A 10,118-nucleotide genomic window follows, 5' to 3' on the forward strand; every position below is an offset into this window, starting at 1 on the left:
GGGGCTCAATAAAATGACAGTCAGAGCTCCAGCTCAATGAGCAGGGGGATGAAGCACAGTATGCGATGGGAAAGTCGCCATGGAGAGTACTCGAGTGATCCTCGTGATGGTTGTGTTATGACCGACAGAAAGGAGTTGCCCGAAGCTGCAAATGGCTTGGATATGCCGCTTATGTCAATTCGGTCCAATGAACCAAACGGGGAAGTTTCAGGGGTGACTTCTGAAGAATGGAAGAGTATTTCTTGCACTGTGTTAAACTTCTTCCTGGCGCACGGGCTTAAGCCTCTGATTGTCAACCCCCTGTTCCTTACGGATAGTCCCATTCCCGACCCTTGTAATCTCCCGACCTCACCTCATTCACCTCCCATAACTCACGCCTTTCTCCCATCTTCTCCCAGCTTCCCATCTCATCCATCCCATCGCGCAATAACCATTACCAAACCATCAAACAACAAAACCCCCCAACAATCAACCACCATGACGACCCTCTCACCACCACAATCACCCATCACCATCCGCCTCCCCTCCAAATACACCACCACCCCCACCGACCCCCCACCACCAACAACCCCAACCCCCTTCACCCCACCACCCCTCCCCTTCCTCCAACGCACCTGGACAGTCACCCACTCGACCCTCAAGATGTGGCGATCCGCGCGCAACGTGCGCATCACCTACGGCGCCCTCCCACCCTCCCCCTCCCCCTCCACCTCGCCCTCCATCGCCGCCCACCGCGCGCGCGTCTCCGACACGGTCGAGTACGAGGCGCGCTCGGGCCGCGGCGGCGTCAAGCGCATCGCCGGCGTCGACACGGCCGCTGTCGCGGGGGATGCGGGGGTGTGGGACTGGCGGGGGAGTGGGTGGTTGTTTTTTGTGGGCAGTCATTGGGAGGTGTTGGGGTGGGGGGAGCGGGTGGTGCCGAGGGAGGGTGCGGCGGCTGGGGTTGAGGCTGGGGTTGGGGATGAGGGGGAGGTGGAGATGGAGAGGTGGGTGGTTACATGGTTTGCGCCGACGGTGTTTACGGCGGAGGGCGTGGATGTGTACAGCGATCGGCGGGGTGGCGCGAGTGAGGGGTTGGTGAAGGAGGTGTTGGCTGAGCTGGGGAGGGTGTGTGAGGGGAAGGGGAAGCTGGGGGAGATTGTGGGGCGGGAGATGAAGGAGGTGGCTATCAACCTGCCATGGAAGGAGTAAAAGAGTGTGGTGATGGATGGTAGTTGTATTAGTATTGCGCTGGTTTCAACGGTGCTCGCTCCTGTAGGTATCTTACTATCTATTATCGTCCGCTTTATACGGCCGGCGGTCTTTTTCCTCATCTCTATGACGGGATTCCTTAAGCCCAGCCTCTCGCCGTCCGTCCCGTTCTCTGCTGCGATCCCGGGTCCTATCTTCATAGCCCCGACGAGAACGCTCCCGTCTGTATGGTGAACCCTCTCTATCCCGATCTCGCTTCTCCCGTTCCTCGCTTCGATGTTTATCCCTTTCTCTAGACTCATCATCGCGATGACGGGACCTCCGCTCCCCTCTACCCAAACCACCATCCCTGTCCGAGCTCCGATGTCTCTCCCTCCTCCCACCACGGTCATCCCCCTCCCTCCTCCTCTTCCTCTCCCTCCTCCTCTCCTCCCTCCTCTCCTCCCTCCTCTCCTCCTTCTCCAACGCCCTCAACTCCCTCTCCCTCTCCCCCACCTCCTTCCTCCTCTCCCTCTCCAACTCCCTCACCATCCTCGCCCCCCGCCGCATCACCGCCAACGGGTCACTCGCATCCAACCTCGCCGCCGCTCTCGCCCCACGCCCCGGATCCTCCCGCCCAAACACATTCTTGCTCGGCACCACCGGCGCCCCCAACGCCACCCCCCCCGCCTCGCCAACCCCCGCCGTCGAGGCATACCACGGCCCGCCATCCGTCAGACCCGCCCCGTCCCGCCCCGCCGCGTTCACCAGCCGCATCTGGTACTGGTCCTTGAGCTCGCGCTCCTTGCGCGCCGCTTCCCGCTCCGCGTCGGGATGGCCCTCGCGGGAGCGGGCGGTGTGGTGGGCGTCGGGCTCGGGGAAGAGGGTGAGGTGGCCTTTGCTGTCGACTAGCGGGGCGGAGGTGGTGGGTGTGGGTGTGGGGTGGGTGGTTGGTTCGCGCGCGGCTGTGGCGCGTTCGCGCGCGATGCGCATCTCGAAGTCCGTGTCGTCTTCCCCGTGGCGTTTGCGCTTGCGTCCGGGGGCGTGGCTGCTGCTGCCGTGGGTGTCGCGGTCCCGGCCTTGGGGTGGTGGTGGGAGGGCTTCATCAGGATATGGCTCTTCGAGTGGAGGGGGGATTTCACCGCGCAGAATGGCTAGTCGGCGCGCGGCGTCTTCCTCTTGCATGCGCTGCTCCTCGGCCTCCTCCCGGGCCTGGGCGGCGGCTTCGTCGCGACGCACGCGGGCGATGTTGGCGGGGTTGTAGACGTTCCATGATTTTTTGCCAAGGAGATGTCTAGGTGGGTGTTGGGTTAGTATGGGGTGTTATTTGCGGTTTTGTGATTGATGATGTGGCTTACAGAGGCATGGTGGCGATGATGGCGGGTCTGGATTTGTCTTTGGAAGACTTGATGGAAACTCGATTTTGGTGCACCTTGATAGTTAACCTCGAATCGCCTGGGGCTTCCATCGCATGCCAAGACGACGCAGCGGGAACCAAGCTCCCCCACAAAACCACCCCACCAAATGATGAGATGCCAAGAAACAAGCTGGACTATCGCTACAATAAAGAGACAAGAGTCAGCTGCAACGAAGTCGAGCCCCGCTGCATTCTTTGTTCAACCTACCGCCCCTGGCTGCTGCTGGCCCGTGGCGGAACTGAAACGGCATCTGTCCCAACAATAACAGGAACATCACCAACAACAAACCCTTTTATAGACACTGTTTGCTTGTTGGCCCTGCGATATCTGCCGCTGTGTGGCATAGGCCAGCAATCAAGAGTGGCAAAAAAACATAAAGCCAGACGATCAGCTCGCAAAGGCCACGTCTTTCGAAACTCGCAGGCACCCCGCGATACAGCCCACCTGACCTGACCACCGACCCAACCCTGTTTAAATTCCATACACTATCCTCGCGAGCTAGTTGTCACCAAACCGCTGGTTCTTTCTCATCACACGAGCGACGATAATGGACCGCAACAACCTCTTCAGCAGACCAGCACCCCGTGGGGGAGGCCCGGGCCTTCCTGGACGTCAGGTACAACGACCGCCGGGAGGAGATGCTGGGGGATACCCGCCCGGACCTGGTGGCTACGATTCGTATGGAGGGCGTCCGCCTGCGCCCGCAAGACCGCAGAACCCCTCTAGCGGGAGCGCCGGGTACGGGGGAGGATACGCCGATGCGCAACCTCCCCGCCAGTCCCAATCGAGAGGGGGAGGCCGACAGGTCCGGCTGAGGCTCGCTAAGGTCGAGGACAAGACGTTGCAGGCGCAGTACATTTTCGGAAATGTGTGAGTTAGCCATCCTGAATCGCGGCCTGCTGTGAATACCGCTAACCCTCACCAGCTCCGCCGTGTCCCCCAACGACTTCCCTCCGAACCGCGACGGCTCCGATCTGTACATCCGCCTGAGCGGCGCTGAGCTACGCGGCGACTACGTCGTAACCGCGCGCCCCACCCCCGGCTTCCCTGACGGCTGCATCAGCCTGTCCGACCCCCAGCGAACATGGGCCAGCATCGGGATGATGGACGAGGTGGTCGGCGAGCTGTTTGACCCCTTCGGCCACGGAGGGCCCGCATACATTGGCTCCCTAGACGTCGAGATTGGCTTCGCGTCGCAAAGGAAGATCGTGGAAGCCCCATACGATCAGGATGAATTGGCCGCCATGTTCGTTAAGAGCTTCCAGAACCAGGTCTTCTCGCCGGGGCAGAGGCTGCTGCTTGACGTTCAGAACGTCCCCCTGTCCATCATGGTCAAGACGGTGACTCTGATTGATCTTACCATGCAACAACAGCGGCAGGGCGACGAGCCCCCCACACGCAGCGACCCCGGGGCACGGGGTATTCTCACCAACCAAACCAGCATTGGCTTCTACAAGGACGCCAGGTCGCCCATCAAACTCAAGGGCTCCAACAAGCGGCCCGCCGCCAATGCCATTATCAGCCCTGACTTCAAGTTCGAGGACATGGGCATCGGTGGTCTGGACACCGAGTTCTCCACCATCTTCCGCCGTGCCTTCGCCTCACGCATCTTCCCGCCAGGGCTCATCGACAAGCTCGGCATCATGCACGTCAAGGGCATGTTGCTGTACGGCCCTCCGGGGACTGGAAAGACGCTTATTGCCCGGCAAATCGGCAAAATGTTGAATGCTAGGGAGCCCAAGATCATCAACGGTCCGGAAGTGCTGAACAAGTACGTCGGTCAGAGTGAAGAGAACATCCGTAAGCTCTTTGCCGATGCCGAGAAGGAGTACAAGGAGAAGGGCGACGAGTCGGGCCTCCACATCATCATCTTTGACGAACTGGACGCTGTCTGCAAGCAGAGAGGTTCGGGCGCCGGCGGCGGCACGGGTGTGGGCGACAGTGTGGTCAACCAGCTGCTGTCTAAACTGGATGGTGTCGACCAGCTCAACAATATCCTCCTCATCGGAATGACGAACCGGAAGGACATGATTGACGATGCCCTGCTGCGTCCGGGCCGTCTCGAGGTCCAGATCGAGATCTCACTACCGGACGAGTTCGGCCGGTCCCAGATTCTCAAGATCCATACCGCCAAGATGAAGGAGAACCAGGTGATGGGCACCGATGTTGACCTCCCCGAGCTGGCATCTTTGACCAAGAACTTCTCAGGCGCCGAGCTGAGCGGTCTCGTCAAGTCGGCCACGTCGTTCGCCTTTGCGCGCAACATCAAGGTCGGCACCATGGCGAGCGTCAGCGATGAGGTGGTCAACATGAAGGTTGTTCGCCAAGATTTTCTAAACGCCCTGGCCGAAGTCAAGCCCGCTTTTGGCGCCGACGATTCAGAGCTTGAGGATGCCCTCCCGTACGGTGTCATCCACTTCTCGCAGAGCATCTCTGCCATTCTCAACGACGGCATGCTGTACGTCGAGAATGTGCGGCAGCAGGAGCGGCTGAGGCATACTTCGGTGCTGCTGCACGGCCCGCCGGCGAGCGGCAAGACGGCGCTGGCGGCCCACATCGCCATGAAGTCGGACTACCCCTTCATCAAGATCATCACCCCTGCGTCCATGGTTGGGTTCAGGGACGAGTTGGCCAAGAAGGATCACCTACACAAGATCTTCACCGACGCCTACAAATCGCCTTTGAGCATGCTAATTATTGGTACGTCTCTTTTTCCCTTTTTCCCCCGTTTTTTACATCCACCACCTCCACCCCATTGTACAATGCTAACAACACCCCCCAGACAACATCGAGCGCCTAATCGAATGGAACCCCGTCGGCCCGCGCCTCTCCAACACCATCCTACAAGCGCTCGTCACCCTCCTCCAGACGCCGCCGCCCAAGGGCCACCGCCTCCTCATCATGGCCACCGCCTCACAGCTCTCGGTCATGGAGCAGCTCGACATCACGACGGCGTTCGACCGGCAGATCCGCGTGCCGGCGGTGCAGGACGCGCGCGAGCTGTCGGCCGTGCTGGCCGAGTCGGGCGCCTTCGACAGCCCGGCCGACGTCCAGCTCGTGCTCGACCGCGTCCGCGAGTACAGCAACAACTCGGACCGCGTCGGCGTCGGCATCAAGACTATCCTGACCACCGCCGAGACGGCGCGCTTGAGTGCCGAGCCGGCGGAGTGGTTTGCGGAGCAGCTGGCCGGGCATATGGCGAGGTATAGCCCGTATGCGGGCGGGCAGTAACTGGCTGGAGTAGGGGTGGGGTGGCGGTGGTAATATAGATGTGAATATATTGCTGGTGTGCCTCATTATATTTGTCCATGTGTTTATCTGACCTGGGAGTGTCCTGCAATCATGTGATAGTGCCCGCGGATGTATGTACCTAGGTACCTTGAGGTACGTATCCTGCATGCGCCTGAGGGTACATGGGCAACTGTTTTGTACGACCAACTTAACCCCGCCCGACGGATGGCCGAGCGGGGGGATCACACACTGGGAAATTTCCAGTGTCGAGTGACCTCGAGCCAAAAGGTTCCGAGTTCGACTCCGGCATATGTATGTCGGCGTCGAAGAGACAGGACGTTAGTCCGTGGTCTGGTCATCGCCCACCTCCAAAATGGGAGAGGCAACATTACACCCTGTAAGGGGTGTTGGTAAAATCCAAACGAGGGTTTTCGTAGCCAGCAGACGTGCTGGTGAGCTTTTTGTATTTTGTTTTTATTTCTATTTCTATTGATTTTACATGCTTGACTTGTAAGTTTTTTTATTTTCGAAGTATGTGCCTGTTTATTTATCCCTTCGAAACCGAGGAGTTGCTCAATTATAACTAGGATATCCTATTTCAACTAGGTAATAATACTATGACGAAGCGCTTCCTTCAACAAGATGCGATGCAGTGCTGCACACCACAACAATCGTGGTGGACCAGCTGTTCACATGCGCTGCCAAGGCGGCCGGGGTTTCTACAAACAGTGGTGGTAAGTCTCTGTTGTTAGCATCCTGAGATTTCTGGCACGCACCAAACACTCTTGTGCCATGCATCAAGCGGACACGAACCGTGGCACCAACGAGGAGCGGGAACAAAAGCAGGCGCCTCCATCCTCGCCGCCAAACCCGAACTGCAAGCTCGAACTTTTGCCCACCGAAATACTAGTGGCCATCCTGTCCGCCGCGCGGTCCACGGCAGACCTCCATGCGCTCATCCAGTCCTCCCCCAGGCTCTACCAAGTCTTTCTACCAGCCAAGAAAGAGGTGCTGCTCAGCATCATAGCAACCGACCTGGGCGCCGCGCTGCGGGATGCCCTCGCCGTAGTGCTGATAGCACCGCCCAAGCTCGACCCTCAGAAGCCGACCTACCTAGAAGAATGCGAGCATGTCATCCGCCGATACGAGGCGCTCCCCCACAGTACGCATGCCGGAGGACTCACGTCGGTGACGCGCGGCCTGTCCACCGACACCGCCATCGCACTCACCCACCTAAACCGCAGCGTGCAGTTCCTCATCGACGAATTCGTGTCCACCCGGTTCCCCGAGCTGCACAAAATCCACCCCGCCGCCAGCACCGACCCTCCTACCACCACCGAGCGCCGCCGCCTCGCCGCCGCCCTCCTCCGCCACCAAGTCCTGGCACGCATCGAGCACGGCCGTAAGCGGCCGCCCGTCGTCGAGCCAGGCCACCCCCTCGCGCGCGAGACCGCCGCCATGCACCGCTTCCTCGGGCTCTTCCGGCCGTGGGAGGCCGAGCAGCTGACCGAGATGCACACCTTCCTCTGCGAGAGCGCAGATCACGCCTTTCCCCCACCACCCCGGGGGATCCGAGGGGCCTACCGGCGCCAGCAGCTGGGGGGGGGCCGGCAAAGGCAGCAGCAGCAGCAGCAGCCGTGGGAGCGGCAAAGGGACGCGGCCATCTGCGACCTGCAGCAGATGCGGTGTGGGCTGCGTGCGCTCCGCGCCGGCGTGGCCACGGGCGGCCCTGTCCCGGCGGCGGCGGGCCCCCGGGTGGCCTTCCCGTCCCTTCGCGCGGGCCCGTTGCCCGACAAGGGGTATGTTCTCTGCTACGTGGCGCGCGAGCATTGGGGGCGCCGCGATGAGCTGTACCGGCGCGAGGACGCCCTGGCGCCGCTGGAACTTGCCGAGAACGGCGACGATGACGGCGACCGCGACAACGATGACGCGGCCCCGCCGTTTGCGTGGGTCGATGCCCACGGTGGGCTGGACTGCCAGCGCTGGGGGGGCTATCTGTGCCGGGACGTGCTGCGGGAGGGGCAGGAGGATTTTACGTCGCTCCAGCGGCATTGGGTCTGCGCGTATTTGGGTAAGTGGCGCTGGATGGGGTTGGTGTTTTGGGACCGGGCCCGTGTCGAGCTGCTTAAGACGCGGATGCCTGTGTATGAGACGGGATGGCTCAGGGCCGGGCCGCCGTCGGACGAGGAGATGATGGAAACTTACCGGAAGGCGAAGTCGTTGTCGTCGGAGGTGCCGCGGCCGAGTGGGAGGGGAAGTACTGTGCAAGATAGAGAGGTCGTGAGGTGATCATGTTCCACGGTTAATAGGCTACTGTCCTGTAGTATGTATGTGTTGTGTTGGCTACCTACCTACCTACCTACCTAGGTATTGCCACGAGACACGCTCAAGAAGCCGGTCAAGCTGGTGAGGCGTGTTATTATTGTCTGGGTCGGTCCGTCCTCGGCCTTGACTATCCCGGACAGTCCAGGCTACTCCTGATTGCAGACTACGCTTTTCACAGGGAGCTCCTGACGAGCTTGATGATGACACCTTTCCTTGTTAGTGAAGCCTTCGAGTAGTTAGGCTAGCCCCAAGGGCTCGTCTCAACAACGGTCCCCATCTGCCCACCCACCGGCGGCGCTGCAGTACAATCCAACAGCGCCTGGGACGGATCGCCCCGCGTTAGAGGCCATCAATAGTGGCAGCCATGTCGGGATGGAACAGCACGCCATCTACCTCGTCACCAACAAGTTTAGCCAGCCGTAACCCAACTTCGCCCCTTGCTCGTCCACCACCTACCCACTCCCCGCAGTTCTTCGGCCTCGAAAAGCAAGTACCGAGCACCGAGCATACTAACTAATCCCAATCAAGCCAAAGCGAGGACCCGACGATCTGGATCATCACCACCACCCGCCGCCCCTCCCGCACCAGTTAGCCAGTTACATAACTCGAGACTAGCCAAAACCCGTGTGGGTGAACCAAAAAACGTGAGCAAGTTGACTATATAGCTAGTGTAGTTAGTCAAAGACGCCCTCCGCTGGTCAACTAACTAACCAGCCCAGCGCCGATCACCGCGCATCCAGACCCTCCACGTGCGCGGCGTGCCTGTGTGCTGGGCGGGCGAGCGGGTCCTGACGGCGCGTGGGAGGCCGAAGATCTGCTGCTGCTGCTGTCCTTCCCTTTTGGGGTTTTGTGTGGTTGTGGTGGTGGGTGTGGTGGGTGGCCGCGATATCCGCCGCCGCCGTCGCCGCGGTGCGCGCGCGTGGTGATCTGCCGCTAGTCCACTGCATTCCCCACCTCCCTCCGCCCCCACGGGTTTGCATATGCAGGTTCGGGTTCTGTTCCTGGTTCCTGGCAGACGGCGGGCTGCATGACGCAATCGGGGGTGGGTTACGTGCTGGGTCTGTTTCGGGGTTTGTGAAATGGGAGGTTTTTGCGAGCTGGGAGTTTGGAGCGATGAAGGGTGGCTCGGGTGGTTTTGGGGGCGGAGCTTTGCGTGTGCTTGTGCAAGTCGATTGGCGGCTGGGAGGTGTGTGGTGGGATTTGGATGGGAGGTGCTAGGGTGTTCGGGGAATGGTTATGCATAATGTTGACCCCCATTGTTCATTCATTCGCCGATTTGCGCAGTCGTACATACATACATTGTTGTGTTGCAGTGTCTCTGGACCCCTTTTTACCTAACTGTCAGCAACCCCTCGATAACTTCGAGACATGGCACGGGGAAAGACATCGAGCCGCCCGCCACCGGCGGCTCATCATCAGCGTTGCTAAACTTGCTCGTGGCGGTAATGGACCACCAACCCGCCTGGATTTGGCAGTTGCTAAGCCAACCCGTCGATCACCATTCGGCGAAATCTCGTGCCGGAAGCCAGCCGTTTGGGCGATCGACCGCCTCGTTTTGCATGACGGACAGAGGCGAGGCGCAGGGAACGAGAGCGTTGAGATTGGGGGCGATCAGGAACGGGGAAGGAAGCAACGGTCTCGGAACTGGCCGGGCGAGGGGGAGATACTGTGTACATAGAGCGGGCACGGAAGCAATTTGATGAACTGAGAAGGTGTTGTGTTAGGGCTTGGCTTTTCTGTTCCGGAACATGACTCGCCCGGATACGCTTAGCTACTGTGTAAATCGCTGTCCTTCCTCGCAGTAGCAGCCTTGCTCTACCGTCTGTCGTGCAACGAGGACGGGGTTTACACAGTAAAGACGCACAACACAAGAGTCCACCGCTTCGGGATGCGAACGACGTCACTTGACCGGTTCGGGGTTCCTGCGGCCAGGGACGCCACACCCGGAGGAATGGGTGACGTGGGGGTTGGTCA

General features: G+C 60.2%; 4 protein-coding genes across 4 annotated transcripts; 3 read left to right on the forward strand and 1 right to left on the reverse strand.

Moving 5' to 3' along the window:
- Positions 1–243: 243 nt before the first annotated feature.
- F5144DRAFT_634011 (uncharacterized protein) lies at positions 244–1,639 on the forward strand. The gene has a single exon (XM_066792562.1). It carries the CDS (start codon positions 478–480, stop codon positions 1,189–1,191), a length of 714 nt encoding a protein of 237 aa, XP_066638368.1. The 5' UTR covers positions 244–477; the 3' UTR covers positions 1,192–1,639.
- F5144DRAFT_607323 (uncharacterized protein) lies at positions 1,220–2,536 on the reverse strand (the record flags this gene model as incomplete). The annotated part of the gene is made up of 3 exons (XM_066791546.1): positions 1,220–1,230; positions 1,575–2,464; positions 2,529–2,536. The coding sequence occupies 3 exons, from the start codon at positions 2,534–2,536 to the stop codon at positions 1,220–1,222; spliced, it is 909 nt and encodes a 302-aa protein (XP_066638369.1).
- A 270-nt stretch (positions 2,537–2,806) lies between these two features.
- F5144DRAFT_587610 (P-loop containing nucleoside triphosphate hydrolase protein) lies at positions 2,807–5,969 on the forward strand. The gene is made up of 3 exons (XM_066789851.1): positions 2,807–3,458; positions 3,514–5,288; positions 5,371–5,969. The coding sequence occupies exons 1-3, from the start codon at positions 3,136–3,138 to the stop codon at positions 5,817–5,819; spliced, it is 2,547 nt and encodes an 848-aa protein (XP_066638370.1). The 5' UTR covers positions 2,807–3,135; the 3' UTR covers positions 5,820–5,969.
- Positions 5,970–6,611: 642 nt separating this feature from the next.
- F5144DRAFT_596743 (uncharacterized protein) lies at positions 6,612–8,108 on the forward strand (the record flags this gene model as incomplete). Its single annotated transcript, XM_066790827.1, has 1 exon — positions 6,612–8,108. The coding sequence occupies one exon, from the start codon at positions 6,612–6,614 to the stop codon at positions 8,106–8,108; it is 1,497 nt and encodes a 498-aa protein (XP_066638371.1).
- Between the last annotated feature and the right edge of the window lie 2,010 nt (positions 8,109–10,118).

This window comes from Chaetomium tenue (genome assembly GCF_020726465.1).
Source record: "Chaetomium tenue strain MPI-SDFR-AT-0079 chromosome Unknown F5144scaffold_8, whole genome shotgun sequence".
NCBI classification, from domain to species: domain Eukaryota; kingdom Fungi; phylum Ascomycota; class Sordariomycetes; order Sordariales; family Chaetomiaceae; genus Chaetomium; species Chaetomium tenue.

Coding starts and splice junctions, on each gene's coding strand:
- F5144DRAFT_634011 (XM_066792562.1), top strand. CDS start 478: ATGACGACCCTCTCACCACCACAATCACCCATCACCATCCGCCTCCCC.
- F5144DRAFT_587610 (XM_066789851.1), top strand. CDS start 3,136: ATGGACCGCAACAACCTCTTCAGCAGACCAGCACCCCGTGGGGGAGGC. Junction 3,459..3,513: donor CAGTACATTTTCGGAAATGT/GTGAGTTAGCCA, acceptor AACCCTCACCAG/CTCCGCCGTGTCCCCCAACG. Junction 5,289..5,370: donor TTTGAGCATGCTAATTATTG/GTACGTCTCTTT, acceptor AACACCCCCCAG/ACAACATCGAGCGCCTAATC.